Genomic DNA, 19,468 nt, shown 5'->3' with positions numbered 1-19,468 from the left:
CTTTTTTCCGTCATTAAGTTTTAAATTCTGAAACACTTTCTAATTAATACACAACACAGTTCTATCACATGTAAGAGAATACTTATTCCGCGCCAATTTCTAAAGAAAAGAAGACACTAAAACTTCAATAAATCGTGTTATGTGTAAGAAGATGTACTGATTTCCCTAATAAATTGAACGTAACGCGTATCCAACCGGAAACAAGACAACCGCTTGGAAACAAACATCGAACTTTAAGCTTGAAGGTAAGAACGTAAATAATGAAAGAAACGTGTACATTCTGCCGAGGTAAAATCCAGTCTTACTTGCGCGTATGACAAAGGAGTGGAAAAAAATGCAACGAAAAGACAGCAATAACTTTTTACGGACGACGGAGGGAAAAAAAAAGGAAAACCCTTGTGCAACATCTCAGCTGTTTGTTAATTGGCATCTAATGACACCTCATTTTCGGACGTCAAACTTTCCGTTTTGGTTTGTCCAAATAAAACACACAAAATAAATACACTAGGGGGAAACAATTTGATTAAATAATTTACGTGTGAAATAGCTGCCATCATTATTATTTTTTTTTTTTAATAGCTGTTTGTCCTTGATATGGACCAACAGCAGCTGTTTGTCGGGGTCCCCCTTCATGAACGGAAAAGTGTGCTGACCGTAACTGGAGGAGGCCGCTAATGTAAGAGGAGAAGCTTTACACTGTCCCCATTTTTTGTGGTCTCTCTGCTTATGTTTTTGTTTGACAAAGCAAAAAACTGGTGACTTGATTAAAATAAAATAATAATAAATAAAATTTGCTCATCAGGCACTGTTGGACTTTTAATTAAAGATATGATAAAAGAAATAACGCCAATGTTATTTTAAATGTAGAAATTACGTTGGAATTGAAATAACTTTTTTTTTTGGTTAAGATCTCTTGTTACTTTTTTTAAACCCTCAAATAAACAACCCTGATCCTTTTTTTTTCTTTCATATTTTCAGCCCAGTGCTCCTCAACCAAATTGTTTAACTAATGACAAGATGAATCCTTAAAAAAAAGACAAAATAAAGGCACCTTAACACAACCGAGCAATAAGTTGCCTCTTGTTCCAATTAATTTCCTCTTCATTCGAAAAGAAAAAATGTAATGTTTATGTTTAAAAAGTGGCGACAACAACGCGTCTCGATTGAGAAGGCGTACCTAATATTATGACCATTTGTCCTTTCTTACTTCCCCGCAGCATGGACAACCTGGAGGAGGACCTGACGTGCTCGGTGTGCTACTCGCTTTTCTCGGACCCGCGCGTGCTGCCGTGCTCGCACACCTTCTGCCGGGGCTGCCTGGACGGCCTGCTCCACGCCTCGCTCAACTACTCCATCTGGCGCCCGCTTCGCCAGCCTCTCAAGTGCCCCAACTGCCGCGGCGTGGTGGAGCTTCCCGTTGACGGCCTGGACGCGCTGCCCACCAACGTGTCCCTGCGCGCCATCATCGAGAAGGTCGTCCACGGCACCTCCGCCTTCCTCTTGAAAGCTAATAGACGTCTATTAGCTTCTCAAGAGGACAGGCGGACCGGTTGCCCGTGGACGACCCTTCCTCGATCGATGGCGCCCGCAGGGACACGTCTGGTGCGGCAGCGCGTCCAGGCCGTCAACGCGGAAGCTCCACCACGCCGCCGGCAGTTGCGGGCACCTTGCAGACGGCTGGCGAAGCCGCGGCGCCTTCGCCAGGGAGAAGGAGACCCCCTCGCTCCTACTGGCGCGACTCTCGGAGCGGAGATGGGCCCAGGTGAGCGCGAACCCCAAGGAGGTGCTGTGTTTTTTTTTCTTGGGGGACCTCGGGTCGCTTACGTACTCCGGTAAAGAAAGGCAAGAGTCGATACTCCTCTCCCTCGCACGTATGTCTCCGCGCAGCTCTGTCACTCACAGCCACAAGCGCTCTGCCTGTAATTTCGTGCAGCGTCAAATCGCCCTTACAGTATCTACTGCCACGACTCCGTGGATGTAGAATGACGACCAGTGGTTTAATTTCAACCAAAAGCGCCTTCGTTTGCGGCTGAACAAGACCGAGTATTAACAGGCCGCTCGACTGCTTCAGACTCCGCGTTGGGACTGAGTGCAGTAAAAAAAAAAAACGTCATTCAATGAAATGGAACAAGCGATGAGTTGCAACGGCGCGTGTGTGCGTTTTAGGTGTGCGAGCTCGGGGAGCAGCTGGAGCAAGAAAAGGCCCGCTGCCAGGCCCTGCTCAAGCAAGACCGACAGGAAGTCACTGACTTTTTTCACGCGCTGGAGGTGGCGCTGGCCAATAAGAAGCAAGCCTCCCTGGAGGTTCTGGACCAAGCCTTGGCCGAGGTGTCGCGGACCTACCATCCTCTCATCCACAGAGTCAAGGAGATACAGGTATGCAAATTCATCGCTTTGCTGAAATCATTCGCGTTATTCGACCTTTTATTACGATATTCCATCAAATTTTTCCGTTCGACTTTTCTTGGCCGATTGAAAGCGTTCCAACTTTGTGTTCAGGAAATTCATGTTTTCCAAGCTCTTATTTTTATTACTATTTAGTTTACCCACAATTCAACATTTCCACTCCTAAGGTTTTCACTCATTCCCAAAGGAGAATTCCAAAATGCGTTGCCTTTCCAAACGCTCGGGCTCTTCCATTTTTCCAACACGATTCCTACATTTTCACAATTTTCAACAATTTGCACATTTTCACAAACATTGCCCCGTTTGTGTTGATTGCGGTTCCCGACCGAGTCTTCGATTTTTTTCTTTTTCCTCAAACCTTTCCAAGTATTTTATACTCCCCGTTCATTTCCTACACCACATTCCACATCAAATGACTTTTACTTTCAAACGACTTCATACCTTTGAAATTGGACCTCTTCTACTCACGACGTGCATCTGGACCACCGAGCCGGGACCCCCGCACGAGGTCCCCTTGGAAAACTGCCCACCTCGTTTCCATTTGACTTGAATCCCAGAGAAGCCAAAAAAAGGAAAAAGTCTATTGGTTTGGTCCAGGAGGAGCAGCTGGACCTTGTCTCCTTGGCGACGTCCATCGAGGAGGAGGACTCCCCACTGGTCTTCTTGGAGAAGGTTCACGTGTTCAGGAAACGGGTGGACGACTTGACCGGGGCGAGTCTGCCGTCGGCCGTCGACCTCTCGGTGGCGCCCCGAGCGGCCGACTACCTGCGCCGCCACTGGTCCGCCGTCTCGCTGGCCTCGCTGGACGAGGCGCCCGTCCCCGAGGTGCGCTGCTGCGTGCGATGCGGAGGCGCGGCGCCCGAGGCCGCCGACAAAGCGGCGGCGGGCTTCCGCCGGCTTCCACCCGGACGCCTTTTGCAGTTTTTGACACTTTTCCTGCTGGCGGCGGCGCTGTGCTGGCTCGCCGGCGCTCGCTTCGACCGAGACGGAAGCGAGTTCCTGGCGCCCGTCTGGGACTGGGCGCGAGTGGCGTGCACGGTCACAAAGGCGCTCCTGCTAAAATGGCGCTGTCACCTTTTCTCCGTGGGAGAATTGTTCTTGCAAAAGTTGACTGCCTTCTTCACAAGTCTCAATTTCAACCTATTATTTGCTACTTGATAGATATATCACTTTCCGTCTAATTTTGCACTATTAATAGCTTAACAGTCCTTAATGCTATGGTTTTTTTTATTTTTCATCCATGCTGAGAACTGCTTTGAAAATCTGTGAACTTTTCTTCTTTTGTCAGTGTTGTAAACAATAAAGTTTTTATGCATCTCAGACAGCTGTACTGCTTATCGTCACTCGGGTTGCAGTTCGGGCTGCACGATTATGGCCAAAAATAATCACGATTATTTTGGTTCATATTGAGCTCACGATTATTGATCATGTTCATAATTCCACATTCCATTTCACACTGGTAAATATTAGGCTGAGATTAGAGGCTTTTGTCATGCAAACATGTGGAAAACATCGCCCCCTGGTGGTAGGATGACAAAGTGCTTGATTTGACGTCAAATTTTTAAATATTAATATAGCCGAGGATCAGCTTAATTGGCAGCCGAAATTGTGATTAAAATTCAATTAATTGTGCAACCCTAGTTGCGGGTCAATTTGAGCTTACCTGGGGATCCAAAATAGATTCAAGTTATTTTTTTTTTTCATTCTTTTCAAAGCTACTAGACTGACTTCCATCACCCATGTTATCCAGTCGCTTCTGCAAAATATGACTTGTATGAGAAGTCCCAACTAAAAACCACATCACTATTTATTTGGTTCCGCTATCCTGATGACGCAATGTTTTGAAGGTAGCCTCCCTTTTGAAACCTTTTACTGGGGATTTTCTATACCCCTTTTTTTTCACCAGTAAGAGTACCTGGCTCTTGACTAATCACTGATATATTAGTACTTTTGATTCCCAAAATATGTCAAATATTCCCCCAAAACGTTTCTTTGCATGAAAGTGGCTCCAGTAGAGAGAAGAAGTCCAAATGTGCGCTGGAACTAACTTGTTGGCCGTATTGCTACGGAAACAGGAAGTGGTTAACAAGCATGGCCTCGCTGAAGAGCTCGAACCCGGAACCTCAAAACCGTGGACCTGCAAAGCGCTATTCCGCCGTGTTGCTGGCCATTGACAAATGTGTCTGAGCGTTAAAATGTCAAACTTTATTCAAAAGTGTGTAGCAGCGTTTGAAAATAAAAAGGATGGATTTTGAACGCAAGCAAACAGGAAGCGCGTGCTTGCGGCGAGCCACGTCCTAAGCGGTGACGGCGCCACAGTCTCTGAAGGGGATGGTCTTGGGGTTGATGGCCACGCTCTTGGTGGTGTTGTGCGTCTTGTAGATGCCGATGAGGCGGTCGGCGATCTCAAACATGTTGTTCCTCAGCGAGATGATGATGAACTGCGCGTTCTTGGTTTGTTCCTGCGGGCGGACGCAAAGCCCACGGCCCGTTTAGCGTGGCGCTGTAGCGCGGGGTGGGGACGCGGGGGGGGGGGGGGGGGGGGGGGGGGGGGGGGGGCGGTTGGTACTCACGTAGATGTAGCACGCCACGATGGAGACGTTTTTGAAATCGAGCGCCGCGTCGATCTCGTCCATGAAGTAGAGCGGCGTGGGCTTGTAGTGGTGCAGGGCGAACACCAGCGCCAGGGAGCTCAGCGTCTTCTCTCCTCCCGACAGGTTGAAGATCTTTTTCCAGCTCTTCTTTGGAGGACGCACGCTGTGTCCAAGCACAGTCCATTAGCATTGGACAGCCCATAAATTAAAAAAAAACAAAACTAACGACAGCCACCTGAACATGATCCCCTCGGAGAAGGGGTCCAGACTGTCCACCAGCTCCAGCTCGGCGTCGCCCCCCAGCGTCAGCATTTGGTAGTTCTCCTTCAGCCTGTTGGTGATGGCGTTGAAGCCGCTCATGAACTCGCTGAGGCGCTGCTTGCGCAGGTCCTCGTAGCACTGCTTGAACTTGTCCCGCTGGCTGGTGATCTCGTCCAGCTGGGCCACGCGCTGAAGGTACTGCTCCTCCTGCGGGCGCCGACACAAAAATATTGCGTCAAGCTAGCCCCTTCTTTTCTGGCTGGGCTGATTTTGGAGATAAGTCGTGGAAATCGAGTTATGACGCTTTGCACGCCCTTCGTCACCTTTTCGGAACTTACAAGATGGCTCTCAAAACTTGGAAAAGGCAGACCTTAAGTGCTAGTTTTTCATCAAAAACCCACATTTATGCTCATGCTGGTCAAACAAACTTCGGAATAATTTTAAGGTTTTCAGGTGATGACATTCACAATTCAGAAAAGATCACATTTGAGAAATCTAGTGTGCCTCACATTGGACATTCGTGGAAGAGCAGTGAAGTTTGACAATAATAGGACTATATACACGCTATCACTAGTGCTTGCAGAGTTGACTCAACAAGCTGCCTTTTCGTGCAGAAGGTCTTTGTCTCCAAAATAGCTTACCGGTGACTGGACACTGTGACTTGCCAAGAACAGTTGAAAAACAAGAATGTGTATTTATTGTTTGTTTACAAAACATGATACACATTTCTTAACGTATCAATGTTTTATTATTAAACAAATTGTATTGAATGGGAAGAAAATAGTGCTTATTTTAACCTGTTTAGACACGTGTTTCTGCTTAGAGCTTATTTACTACTGACCTGGTTAACGTGAGCATTTTACTGGACTAGTAGTGAATGAGTTCACGAGCCTCCAGTGCCAGCAGTAGAACAATTCACTCATTGACTGCCATTGACGGCAAGGGACGACCAAGGTCAATTTATACCGGGCCGCCCGTGAACGAGTCGATCGGCTCGCCGATGACAAACGGGGACAGTACCTTCTTCTTGTAATCCGCGATGGCGCCGAGGTTGGGCTTCATGTGCGCGCACTTGGTCTCCAAGGCCATCAAGTTGTTGCTGATGACTTTGGGGTCGCCGATGTCGTCCAGCTGCCGGGCCGTCAGGACGGGCAGCTCCTCGTCCGGCACGCCCTCCACCGCGTGCAGCGCGAGCTTGGAGGCCTGGGGAGCGCGGGCGGGGTTAGCATGTCCCGGCTAGCCGCGGTTAGCGCTCGTCGCCCACCTGGCTCTGCCAGTGTTTGATCTTGCTCTTGTGCTCCTCGATGGTGGCGTCCATCTGCTCCACGCGCAGCCGCACGCTCAGCGACTCCTCCTGCAGGGCGTGATCCTGCTGCTGCAGGACGCCGATCTCCTTGGCCACCGTCTGGTACTGCTCCTGCACCTCGGGCAGAGCCGCCTGGAGAACGCACACACCTCCAGATCAGTATTGTGCTCCAAATGAATTTCTGCAACTAGGGCTGAGCTATAGCCACCCAAAATTTAGAGAAAAAAAAATAACATCGGTTGTTCTGGACGATCACCATTTTAAAAAGGCAGAAAAAGGGCACAAGGGGAAGGAGAAACAAAAGAATGTAGCAAGAGTTTGTGGATTTGACTTGATTTCTTTGCTCTGACCTCAGCTTCTTGACAAGCTTTCATGATCTCGCCGGCCTCGTCCTCCAGTTTTTTCAGTCGCTCCGTGAGCGCCGCTGAGGCCTTTGCCGTGTCCTCCAGCTCGGTCTGCAAGCGAGTCACGTTGTCTTCGCACTTCTTCAGGTTGCTGGACAGACACAAGCGCGGCGTGCTCAACGCGAGGCGGCCAGACGCTCCGTAGTCTCCGGCACAAGAGATCGGCCGCTTACCGGTTTGCCGTTTTGATGGCCACGTTGGCCTTTGTGATGGCGGAGGAGCACTCGTCCAGAGCTTTATTGATCTTGTCCAGCTTGTCCTGCTGAGCCTTCAGCTTGTGGCTGTTGATGTCCACGATCAAGGTGTGGAGCCGCTTCACCTCGGTTTCCACCTTCTGGGCTTTGCCGGACGCCGCTTCGAAGTCTGGAAAAGAAAAAGCGTCGCGGTGCGTCAGGAAATTGAGCATGAAAGGTTCACGCGAGTTTGGCGGCACCTTTCTTGAAGGCCTCCACGCTCTTCTCCATCTGCTTCTGTTTGGTCTTGTCCGGAGCAGCAGCCAGCACGTTGGCCTCCAGTTCCTTCATCTGAACCTTGAGGTGGCTCTCCTGGTCGGTCAGACTCTGGAGCATGTCGAGAGAGACGCTCGTTGGTCGCGCCGGCGCCGGCTAAGTGCGTTGGTCCGACGGGATTTTGCTCCGTACGGTCATGCTGTTGGCGTATTTTTCCCGCGTGTTCTTCATGTCGCGGAGCTGAGAGCGCAGACGCTGGACGTTCTCTTCCAGCTGCAACTTCCTCTCCTGGCAGCCCTGTAGCTTGGTCACGTTCTCGTTCAGCTTGCTCTCCATGCGGTCGAGCTGCGGACACACGCGTGTCATCACATTTTGCAGCGGACCTTGGCGGGGAAGGGCACGCGGCTCACATCCCGCCCGTTGCACTTTTCTCTGCACGTTCAAAACTTCCTTTACCCTCTTACCTCGTGGATTTTTATGTATGCACTGTAAATATGAATGTAGGGTTGATACATTTTTTAATTTTTAAAGATGTGAAAACACGTCCCGGGCAAATGATACTTTTTTTTTTTTCCAAAAAAAAGCTGCAGGGCTCAACTCATTAGAAATTGCGGCTTATAGTCAGAAATTTATGGTAATTAAAATTGAATGAATGTTCACACTACAATATCATAGAGCTATTTGTGGTGGAAAAAAAAAACGAAAAAAAAACCAACAACTTTTTTTTTATGCCCTCGAACGAATCAATGGCACTCATTCTATCTAGTAGTTATTATTCGTTTGATACACCCCCCCCCCCCCCCCAAAAAAAAAAAGTGCAGATAAGAAGCAATGGATGCAGGGCTCAACTCATTAGAAAAAAGTTGCGGCTTATAGTCAGAAATGTATGTTAGTTATGTTGTATGATTTTTCACACTACATCATTTGCACGAAAAAATGATACATATTTTTTTTGTTTTCTGTGCTGCTGGAACGAATCAACGGCATTTCCATTCATTTCAATTGCAAGCAGTGCACATGAGCAAAAATGACCCATTTATTCCAAACATAAATTCAATCTCCGACATGACTTGAAGAAAATCAATGAAAGGGCCCTGAGGAATAACCCACATAAAGTCAACAATAGCTAATCATACGTTTTTGAAATGAAAAACAACATGGAGTACTTGTATGTGAGTGATATTGAAATATTTTGTAAGCAGACGATATGGACTAATATTGGATAGCGAGACTCCTAGTACTGCTACGCACCTCCACCTGAGGAACCTCAGTGTTGAGGGAGGATCCCATCCTTCCCTTCATTACTCTTCCTCCTCCAGTCATTGTACCTGTACGGACACAGGAGGACGACGAGTGCCATCAGGGATGTGACAAGTTGAAATTTGGAAGCGAAAGGAGCAGTCCACCCACCGGCCATCTCGATGATCTGGCCTTTGAGAGTGACCACTCTCCAGCGCTTGTCTTTCTGAAAGGCCATCCTGGTGGCCTGCTCCATGTCCTGGGCCACCAGGGTGTCCCTCAGGGCGAAATAGAAGGCCGGGCGCACGCTGGTGTCGTTCACCCTCACCATGTCAAAGAGACGGGGGCTGTCCTCAGGGGTGCGGATCGGGCCCATGTTCTTTTCCCAGACCTTCATCTGATCAGAGAACGGATGTCAGAAACTCTGCGTGAAAAGCGGCAGTTGGGCATGAGGCGCATTTACCTTGTCGAGACCGATGAAGGTGGCCACGCCGACGTTCTGCTGTTTGAGAAACGTGACGCATTTCTGAGCCGTGTCGATGGTGTCCACCAAGATGTGATCCAGAGCGCCGCAGCTGGAGGAAATGGCCACGTCGTACTTCTCGTCGATGGCCCCCAGGTCTCCCTGTGTAGCAAGCGCAATCGACGATGTAAGAATATGAACGATTCCAGTTTTAGGGCTTCTGTTTCGGCCGCTTTCCGTCTTGATAAGCAGAGAGGGGAGGGGTGAGTAGTTACATCTTAAAGAAAACATACTGTGTACTTTGAATCTCGCCCTGGGTTTTCTTTTTCCAGAACACGCATGTCAGGTTGCTAAATTGTTCATAGGTGTCAAGTGATTGTGAATGGTTGTTTGTCAATAGGGTCTCTGACTAAGCGGCGACCATTCCAGAGTGCATTCTGCCGTAAGTTGGCGAAGACGGGCCACAGCTCAGTAGATGAATACTGGGCAATGGATGGATAGATGCAACAAAGCTGTTTATTGCATCTGCCGCATTTTTATGACCTTTGAATGGCGGCTGTAAGGATTACATGTCATTATCAAAGATAATGAGGACCTTCATTTGGAAACATCTCATTTAAGACTTTTTAAGGATCCGCAGACACCCTGTAAATGCTGAAACATCCTTGCGTCTTCATGGAAGGCGCTCAAGCACGCCCCAACTTAGTGGCGATGTGTAAAATCCAGACAGGGTTTCAAGGTGCAGTTGTTCTTCTTACCAGTCTTCCCAGGATACCGGGAATTTTGCCACTCCTCTTCTGCTGCATGAGAGCATCCAGCACCTTCCCCCGACTTCGATTGGAGGACAGCGAGCTCTTGGCCTCGTCCACCTTCTGCCTCATTTCCCTCACGATATGCCGGGTGTCGTTATCCATCTTGGTCAGCTGTTCCAGCTCTGCCTCATCCTGCGGAGAAAAAACTATCATGACTTCCTTTTCCTGCCCCCCCCTCCCCCCGTAGACGACGGCTTCACCTTCTTGAGTTCTTTTTCCCTCTGCGGGATGTTGACTTCCAGTTCTTTGATAGCGGCGCGGCGCTCCCGCAGCGTGTCCGACGTGGTCTGAAGGGTCTGCTTGGCCGAGTTGAGCTGCGTCACGGCCGTGTTGTGCCTGCTCAGGTAGATGTCCAGCTCTGACTGCGCCAGGTCCATACGGGAGCGCGTCTCGTTCACGGCCTTGCTGAGCTCCATTAGCGCTTTCTCTTTGGTCTGACAATACGAAGCGCAGATATTGGTCAAATGTTAAGCGGTCTAAAATGAATAAATAAATCAATACGACACTGATTTTTAAGGAGTTAATAACATATAATGTAAAGTGCTTGACATAAATTACTTAATTATGGCAGGTCGTGCACAAGCCCCCCCCCCCCCCCCCCCCCCCCCCCCAAAAAAAAGTGAATATGCAGTTAAATGTGTTGATTCTACAGTAATCAATCCTGATTCTGCGCCTTAACAATTAATTTTCTGCGGGATTTAAAGTAAATAAATAAATGAAAAAGTGAGAAAATTGAAATTCTGTATTTTGGCTATAATGCCCAGCCCCAGGTAATTTTTATTTACTTAAATTCCCATGGCCTCTCAATATTTAACTAGCTTGAACCTTTTGGAACGTATGAAGACGTAAAGAATATCTGTCCTTTCATACCTCTTTGTCCTGCCGCAAGCCGCTGGTCTCTTCTTTGAGGCTCTCCATCACCTCCTTGAGTTTCTCTTCCTCTTCCCCCTTCTGCTTCTCCAGCTCTTCCTTTCGAGCGCTGGCCTCCAAGATGGCCTTCTCGCTATTGGCGGGTACGCTGCGCACCTCCTCCAGCTAAAGGGGGGGCCAAACACAACAAAAAATTCATCTTCTATTGACAGGACAGGACAAAAGGGAGCAGAGAAAAACATTTAGGAGACAAATGATGAAACGCTACGCGGTCGTTATGAAGCCCCGCTGGAGAGTGGCACTGCGAGTGGGGTGTTTTGCGCGCGTGGGGTTAACAACGGGTGAAATGTGAACGTGGCTGTCGGGAGTGTAACACAAGCCAGGCCATAGTTGACTTGCGTGCAGCAGAACACTGCTCCCTTGAGGGGGTCTGCCTGCCCTTACCCTTCAAATCAACACATCTCCACGGCATCAACACGATATGTGCACTACAAATGTATACAATGTGACACTTATCTGAACTGTTTATTAGTTACTGTTCAAGTGTGTGTGCGTCTGTGTGTGCGTCTCCATGACGCTGGGGACATGAATCCACTTGTCCGGCACTTCACAGCCCCCTAGTGGCTACTTTAGTGGAGCTACTCCTTGCTGCCTTTAAAAATGTGATTTACAGCGTGAAACCCTTTTTTTATGTTGTTTTTACAGGAACTCAACAGTTTTCTGACCGTAAAGAAAAAATATGATGAATTAAAGCAGGCTCTCAACATATAGATGTTACATTTTTATGGACCAGGGATGTTTAACAGGAGCCATGTAGCAATTAGTTTACACTAAGGGGTCTTATTTTTTGTGTTACTGTACATGAACCATGGCTTTGCAATTTCGCAGAATGGATGATCTATTTTCTTTCTTTTTTTTTTTAATAATGGGGAATGGGTATATACATACGATTCTGTGTTTGCTCTTACTCAAACGCATTTAAATTCAGAATATTACAATAATTTGTGTTCCTGTTAGCAGGAAATTGTCTGAGCACCCTTACCGCTTCCTGGCCAGAGGATAACATTAAGGAGAAAAAAAAAAAAAAAAAAAAAAAAAAAAAAAGCCCCTGTACCGCTGCTTGACTCATAGTGCAAATCTATTCTTCCATTGTTGGGTTTCTACAGTAAACATGAAAGTTGCTCACTTGGAAAGGATGAGAATGCGAACCGTGAAATACGCCAAAAATAGACCCACTCTAATGCATCGATCAAGAACTAAATGAGAACAATTTCAAAAGGCGCACGCACCTTTTCTTTATCCTTCTCCAGCTGCTTGTGCAACTTTGTGTTCTTGCTTTTTGAGTGTTTGAGCTTCTCGCGCACTTCAACGTCCTGCAAGTCCAGCTGAGTGAACGTCTCCTTCTGCTTCTCGATGTACTTGGTGATTTTGTTCTGTTTCCTGGTGGAGGAACACTTTGACTTCAGGGGGGAAAAAAAGAAGCCAAAACAAAACACAATAACCCCTTTCCTTTTTCTCCCAAATACAATTTTAGAAGAACGTAAAAGAGCAACTACAGTGTTCAGTATTGAAGTGATATTAAAATAAAAAAATAAAAAAACTTAATTTAATTAACTAGTACTTGAAGCAAATGAAACGATTTTCTATTTTCCCTCAAGAATTTAGAGGGCGAAAAAACACTGATAGAAGCAAGAAGCAAAAAGTCTTACTTTTCCACATTTTTGAGCTCTTGATTCAATTTCGCCAGCTCTTGTGATATCTTTGCAGTTTTTTCAGTGAGTTCCTTTGTGTTCTCTAAGATGTTCTGCTTTTCTTGTTCTTTATCCACCACACGTTTTTGCAGATTGTGACTAATAAACGGGAAACAAATAAAATAGCATAGAAGTCACATCGGATGATCAGATGTGATTTGTTTGACGTTGCGTCGGTGTACGTACACATGATATTGGCAGAGGCGACTTTTGTGTTTGAAGATGTCATTTTCCAAAGTGAGGAACTCCACAGCTTTGTTCTTTTCTCCTTCGAGAGCATTCTTTTCTTTCTCCACGAGCTTGACTCGGTTGAGCTAAGGGGGAACCAACATGGGCGCTTCAATATCAAGTCACACATTCACGTGCATTAGCGGCATATTTACAAAATAACAGCGCAACAGGCAGTTGTGTGTGACTGCGTTCTAAATTCAACATTTTCTCTTACAAGAAATAGTTTAACATGAACTAATTCCTATGAAATTGTATTAACTGTGCAGGCATTTTCGAGCAACTTTTTAACTGCAAGTTAAGTATTAGTTAAGTATTTAAAAATATCAGTAAAAATATCTATAAATAATAAAACTGCTGGTACCTTAAAAAGGTGTTGGCAGAGTGACTGCGTCACCTAGTTGCAATCTGTAGGTATTGCCAGAATTAATGAGGGAGGCCCTCGGGGTGGGGGCCGATATTTATTTTAACTGCTTATTGCACTGAGCAGTGGGACATTTTGCCTTATTTTTCCTTATGATTCTATGGTTATCATTACACGTGTACTCTCTCCCTCTACTGTTACCCTCTTTAGTTAGTTTTTATTTTTTTTATTTTTATTTTTTTATTTTTGGAACATTCAACCTGGAAGGTTCCACTATTTCACATCTAGAATTATTATTCCATCATAGCAATAACTGCAAAAGTAAAATAAATAAATAAGCAGAGGCGTCTCAATGTGAAATGAGAAAAAGTCAGGACACAGGACGAATGAGAGGATAAATCACCTTCTCCCCTCTCTGTTCATTGAGCAATTCAATTCTGCGGGCGACGATTTGGATGGGCTCCTTGAGGCGGCAGGAACCGATAATGTCCTCCATGTACTCCAGCATTCCCTCGTCATGCTCCGTCTGACCTTTGGGCTTCATCATGGCAATTTGCTCCACCTCACCCTAAGCCCCAGCAAGGAAAACGCAAATCTGACAATGTGACTCCCCTCAAAATAATCACTTGTACAATTAAATAAAATCGAAACAAATATGATTACTGTTTGAAATGGTCTTTAGTCACACACATAAATGCTTATTTATATATAACTATGCGCAGGGAAGAAAATGTATTTTCCCCCCAATTTAGTGACTAAGAGCAAATCATTGCGGTACGCAGTGAAATAAATTCTTTAATTACTATTATTTTAAATGCGAACAACTATGCAAATGTAAAAAAAAAAGTTTGTTCTGAAACAAAAGTCTTATCTAATCATGCGTAAATTAATTCAAGCCACTTCAAGTCGCCGGAAGCGTGTCAGGGAATTTTTTTTCTCATCTAAGAAGATGTCTGATCACAAGGTAAATTGTATTCATTTGATAAAAGAACACACAGCCTTGGTTAAGATCCATTTTGAGCTAAACACAATTCAGTCTGGTCGATGTTTAAAAAAAAAAAAAAAGGCTCTCTTGTGTGTAAAAGGGGAGAAAAGGCAGCCTAAATATTACTCTAATGTATAAAAATAAAATAGAAGCCAGCAGTGGAGAAAATCCCCCAAGTCATCCTCCTTTGACCAGTGCACTAAATAGACGACAGCTTCCCCTTCGCCAGAGGCCTGGAAAAGTGACCTTGGAGAACAAGCCTAATCCTCTTCCCATAGCCATGCTAGCCATGTCAGACTGAGCTGAAAATCTAACATCCAAGGACAGCAAGAGTCATCATGAATACACACACACACACCGCGCACACACACACACACACACACACACACACACACAGAAGGGGGGGGGGGGGGGGGGGGCACTTGTAAGCAACCAGCAAACCACAAAGGCACAGCAAAGGGTAAAAAGTGAACGTTCACCAGAAACTAGCGCACCGTGTAAAACAATTAGAATTCCAGCGACGACACATTGATATGGGCCGTTTGGTGTTAGTCTGACACGAGCCATCACCCCATGAGCCTCGAGTTAATCAGTAATAATGCTTTGGGACACACGTGTCGCACAATCACAGCGGCGCAAGTGTGACCAGCAAATGGCTTCATACTCACAACAATCGTGCAACTTTTCGGGAAAAATAAAAAACATTCAAAATGGGGGAAAATAAGACATACAGTCCCATGGGATTTTACTATAGGAAAAAAAAGTGAAAAAACTGATAAATGCTGTTTGATCCAGCCACACTGAAGCAGCACTGCTAATACTGGGGTTTGTCTATCACGCCAATATTTACGTGCTGCTAAAGCGAGACAGGTACAAGGATGAAGAATCTGTCTGCCCCCCCTTTAATTAACTCCTTCAAACTCCTCCCAAAGAACAAAACAAAAATGGGTTGATTGAGTCCTTGCACGTGTATATATATAAAAAAAAAAAATGCATTTCCTTACAATTCTAAAGCAGCAGATAACGGTTCGCACTTTATGTATATTGTATCAAACCATGATGCGCTGCTATAGCACAATAAGGGGCTGTAGAAAAGGAGGGCACCTTCTCCATGATAGCAACAAGTCCATTAAAAAAAAAAAAAAAAAAAAAAAAAAAAACAGCGGGTGGGAAATCCCACACAGTATGTTAACATTTTTTCCCCTCAAAAAAAGTCAGGATTACATCAAGCAAATAATTGACAGGTTACCTGGAGGATGAGAAATCTATTGTGGTCCAAGTCGATGCCGTGGCTTCGAAGCAAAGTGCCCACTTCTTTGAAAGTGGCTTTTTTGCCATTGATGTAGTAAGCAGAGGAATTGTCTTTGTTGGCGCTCCTGGAAACGTAGAACTTGCTGTTGGGGATGACTTCGTAGTCATCTCCTTCCTGACTCAGAGAGGGGAGGGGGGGGAGGGGAAGAAGACACACAAGCAGTTTAGGGCACAACACAGGAGGGAATCGGGCAGATCCACACATCAACTCAAACTCATTTTTATGAAACTAAAAAATAGTGGGGAAAAAAGGTGTAAATAGATTTACTTAACACTCAAGACAATTCAATCTATTTGTGTGCACAATATTCACACCAGAGCTAAAGCAGCCAAACTCTAGTGTAATTCATGTAAAATCACTAACACAAAAAAAAATGCTGTCATATACATCTAGCACAATACAAAAACATTTAGGAATATTGTATGTTTTTGTTGTCGTTTTTTTAAACTTAATTTCAATGTGGAGCTAAAACAGTTGTGTACACCACTCGAGTGTGTGGGGGGGCTCAAGGAGGAAGTGATCAGATGAATAGGCTAAAAGCATTAAGCCATAAAACAAGAATTCTTACGTACTATGTCAATTTTTTTTTTCTTCAATTTGATAAAACAAGGAAATGTGCTCTAAGCTCCCCCAAAATACACCCTGTTAGGGGGAACTAAATATTACACCAAATGGCTAAATCATGAAATGACTTCCCATCTTGGTGTGTTGTGAAAAATAATTACTTTTTAATTGAAACAGCAACCTTGACTATATTTACCAGTTCCAACAATTAAACAGTCTAAACACAACAGAGTAAATTCTTTTTTTTTCTTTATAAGAGGAAGATTTTATGTAGCACAGTATGAATGGTGTGTGACTGTGTGTGGGTGTTAAATGTCACTTCCCTGACTGATATGTGTCCATGTTCAGTCATTTATGTACCAAGAAATTGCCAATATTAATTGAAAGAAATTGGCTGTAAGAAATTGCTTTAAATTTTATTGTATTTTTTTTTAACTTAAAAATTGTTTAATTTCCCTTGGGCTCCACATTATGATTTTTTTTCAAAAGTGAGTGAGTGTATGAGTGTATTGTGACAGCAGCATAGGAATATCTGTACATATTTTTATACCTTATCAATAATCTTTTGAAAATGCACCTCCACCGTACAGCTTTGCACATCTTTGTGCTGATCAGAGCTGTGGATAAGCACGGACAGCTTTTTCGATCGGATCTTTTGAGCTCTGTATCCGAACACAAATAGCATGGAGTCGATCACATTGGACTTGCCACTTCCATTCGGGCCAATAATGCAGGAAAAGCGCTGCGGGACAGGAAAGGGTTAAAAACAAATGTTGAAAAAAAAATCATATTAAATATAAAGCACTATACCTAATGTACCTTTACATTTCTACATGATTGCCAAGAGTGTGTTTTGTCTGTATGTGTGTGTGTGTGTGTGTGTGTGTGTGTGTGTGTGTGTGCGCGCGCGTGTGTCTGTGGGTGGGTGTAGTCAGGCTATTTTTTTTTTCTCCCAGCATATGTTTGTAAAATCGGCTAAAACCATGGAAAAAACAATCTAGCAAAAATTCACACAAGTCACAACCATTTAAAGATGCATAAACTAAATTAACAATTCACATTTTTCACTTTTCCCCCAGTTTAAAAAATGTCAAAGAAATTACGCAGCAAAAATGATGATGCAGAACATTATGTGGAGCACACATGAACATTTGCATTACAAAAGACAACTCTCAGTGACTCCAAATGTCAACGCAGCAAAACAAAACGGCATGTGTGTCACGCAGGGCTCGCTCAAACGTGTGCTTGTGTGTTTCATGGGTCGTACCTTGTGAAAGGGCCCCAGAATCTGCTCGCCTGCGTACGACTTGAAGTTGCGATTGACTAAATGCGTTATCATGAGGCGAGGAGCGCCCGGCTCATTGGTCATGGCTGGGGGCGGGGGTGGAGGGATGCTAGCGAGAATCTCCTCCAAAGAGCGACTATCAACCGCCTCGGCAGCTTCCCCGACAGGCGGATCTGTGGCACAGGAAAAAAAAAAAAAAAAAAAAAAGTACAACTTTTATTCCCCCCACCACCACCCTGCAACTGTGTGCGAGGGAGCGCTTTCAGGTGGGGGAGGGGTGGAGGACCCCCCCCTCCAAAAAAAACAAAAAACAAAAACAAAGAAAGTTAGCGACTACAAGTCTCATCTTAGCTTTGTTTTGCTTTTTTTACTTGTTTGTGACAGAGTGCTCAAAACCGGGGTGGGGGTAAACTCTTGTTTTGCCCCCCCCCCCTTCCTCCAAACGAACTACCCAAACAAGCTACGAGTGTCGCATCCACAAACAAACTACTATCATACATTCTTGACAGAATAACAAAAACACACGCCCTGACGTTTGATCAACAAATTCTCTCGTCAATCTGGAACACTCGACGCTTCTAAATTAACATTTATTGATTACCGGCGCAGCAAAACGGACAAAAGCAGCCATCATAACTACAGCAAAGAAGTACAAAAAAAAATAATAATAATAAAAGTGACGCTCTTCAAATGGGCCGTGTGAGCACAACTTGTTTGGGAATTGAGACACGAATACACACAAGGAAAAAAAAGCAAGCCTTTGTTACTTGCCAGTTGTCGGTGGCGGTGGTGCCTGCTCTCCCTGGCCATTGGAACGGCTTCCTCGGGGGGTTAAGTCCAGCTCGTCCTCGGAGTCATCTCGGGGCTGCGACCCCTTTCCTCCCGCTGACTTGGAGGCGGCGGACGCGGTGGAGATCTTTGCACTTTTAGATGGCATGATTTGAAGTCTGAAGGAGGGGGGTTGGTTGGGGGTGGGGGGGTCACTGGTTTAAAAAAAAAAAAAAAAAGCAAAGAGGCATATCGGTGGTTGGGTTGGAGTCTGTCAAGCTCTCATTTTTTCGACACCCCCCCAAGCCTGGCGATGGCAAACATTTTTTTTCCTCCAACCTGTTTCCAAAAGCCGCCTAATAGGATGCGTTAATTAATATTTTTTTCATGCAGGCACTATTAATTGCCCACTCCCGTGGTGAAACAGTAAAACTAAACTATGTCGACTTTTTTTTTTACGCAATTCGCTACAGTATATTACTGCCAGGTAAATCTAAGCTGACGACTACTTTTTTATGGCAACGCTCCAAAAAAATTACTCCCGTAGATGAGATCTGTACAATACAAAATGCCAACCTAAAACGAATAGTATCGTTTAAGTATCTACTTATTAAATAAGAAACCTAAGCAACGAACGATTTGACGCCACTGGAAACTAAAAACTAGTCGGGTATCCGAGGATGCGTGTTTTTTTTTTTTTTGCCACGTAACAACTTTACGACACGTTACTTCACGTCGCTACATTTTGTTTAATGCTTCGGCGAATATAAAGTTAGCTAGGCGGCTAATTTTGAGCTAACAAACGAACGACGTGGAGAGATTAGTGACGAAGCAGCCGCGAGTTTAAAAATGTTTTCTTTGTATTAGTTACAAGTCGAGTTAAAAGTTAGATTTCGACATTTTTTTCCCCCTCGTTAACCCATCGCGTAATTAAGTGTATACAAACATTCGTTATATTGACATTAGCTGAGCTGGAAACCGCAGTGTTGCTTTTGAGATGATGATTTTCGAAACGTAAAATAAATTCTATGTGAGCAGTATAGCGTGGGGTTTCAAATGTGGTATCGATTAACATTACGCGTTGGCGCTTTCAACAATAAATAATAAAAATGTTGTCGGGTGAAAAAAAAAATCCGATTTTGAATCGACGCGTTTCAGCAAATAGACGGAACCCGGCCATAAGTTATTTTTCGCGGGCTTCTTCGCGTACCTTCCGCAAAATCTGTATCAAAAGTCGCTTCCCCGGTCCAGCCGTCACTTGGGAAAAATAGCGGCGAATCCAAAATTGTGGAAAAATAATCCAGAAAATTCAGCTCCGTGACATATCGAACGTCCCGTCGACTCGGAGAAGTCCAACTTGTAAATGGCGCCTAAACTGAGCTGTCGAACCACATTCGTTATAAACTG

General features: G+C 45.0%; 2 protein-coding genes across 2 annotated transcripts; one reads left to right on the top strand and one right to left on the bottom strand.

Moving 5' to 3' along the window:
- The first annotated feature begins 204 nt into the window (after nucleotides 1-204).
- trim59 (tripartite motif containing 59) lies at nucleotides 205-3,726 on the top strand. Its single transcript, XM_088427853.1, has 5 exons — nucleotides 205-245; nucleotides 1,218-1,610; nucleotides 1,657-1,762; nucleotides 2,167-2,376; nucleotides 3,004-3,726. Exons 2-5 carry the CDS (start codon nucleotides 1,219-1,221, stop codon nucleotides 3,562-3,564), a joined length of 1,269 nt encoding a protein of 422 aa, XP_088283979.1. The 5' UTR covers nucleotides 205-245; nucleotide 1,218; the 3' UTR covers nucleotides 3,565-3,726.
- Nucleotides 3,727-4,588: 862 nt separating this feature from the next.
- smc4 (structural maintenance of chromosomes 4) lies at nucleotides 4,589-19,422 on the bottom strand. The gene is made up of 24 exons (XM_088427463.1): nucleotides 19,272-19,422; nucleotides 18,065-18,276; nucleotides 17,276-17,466; nucleotides 16,559-16,750; nucleotides 15,382-15,558; nucleotides 13,551-13,715; nucleotides 12,742-12,869; nucleotides 12,514-12,654; nucleotides 12,094-12,244; nucleotides 10,805-10,969; nucleotides 10,135-10,368; nucleotides 9,881-10,066; nucleotides 9,123-9,284; nucleotides 8,831-9,056; nucleotides 8,672-8,748; nucleotides 7,613-7,765; nucleotides 7,405-7,531; nucleotides 7,145-7,334; nucleotides 6,918-7,062; nucleotides 6,526-6,699; nucleotides 6,282-6,464; nucleotides 5,236-5,468; nucleotides 4,980-5,163; nucleotides 4,589-4,868 (listed from the first exon to the last, which is right to left on the bottom strand). The coding sequence occupies exons 2-24, from the start codon at nucleotides 18,228-18,230 to the stop codon at nucleotides 4,704-4,706; spliced, it is 3,915 nt and encodes a 1,304-aa protein (XP_088283589.1). The 5' UTR covers nucleotides 18,231-18,276; nucleotides 19,272-19,422; the 3' UTR covers nucleotides 4,589-4,703.
- Nucleotides 19,423-19,468: the final 46 nt, after the last annotated feature.

This window comes from Hippichthys cyanospilos, chromosome 11 (assembly GCF_059441005.1).
Source record: "Hippichthys cyanospilos isolate Australia breed blue-spotted pipefish chromosome 11, RoL_Hcya_1.0, whole genome shotgun sequence".
Taxonomy (NCBI): domain Eukaryota; kingdom Metazoa; phylum Chordata; class Actinopteri; order Syngnathiformes; family Syngnathidae; genus Hippichthys; species Hippichthys cyanospilos.
Note: the sequence above shows the minus strand (reverse complement) of the source record. Positions and strands in the feature narration are given on the sequence as shown.

Excerpts from the sequence above, each read along its gene's own strand:
- trim59 (XM_088427853.1), top strand. The coding sequence starts at position 1,219 with ATGGACAACCTGGAGGAGGACCTGACGTGCTCGGTGTGCTACTCGCTT. Across the intron at positions 1,611-1,656 it reads GGGACACGTCTGGTGCGGCA|TTGCGGGCACCTTGCAGACG; the intron begins GCGCGTCCAGGC and ends CGCCGCCGGCAG. Across the intron at positions 2,377-3,003 it reads ACAGAGTCAAGGAGATACAG|GAGGAGCAGCTGGACCTTGT; the intron begins GTATGCAAATTC and ends GGTTTGGTCCAG.
- smc4 (XM_088427463.1), bottom strand. The coding sequence starts at position 18,230 with ATGCCATCTAAAAGTGCAAAGATCTCCACCGCGTCCGCCGCCTCCAAG. Across the intron at positions 17,467-18,064 it reads ACCACCGCCACCGACAACTG|ATCCGCCTGTCGGGGAAGCT; the intron begins GCAAGTAACAAA and ends CCTGTGCCACAG. Across the intron at positions 10,369-10,804 it reads GCTTGCGGCAGGACAAAGAG|ACCAAAGAGAAAGCGCTAAT; the intron begins GTATGAAAGGAC and ends TCGTATTGTCAG.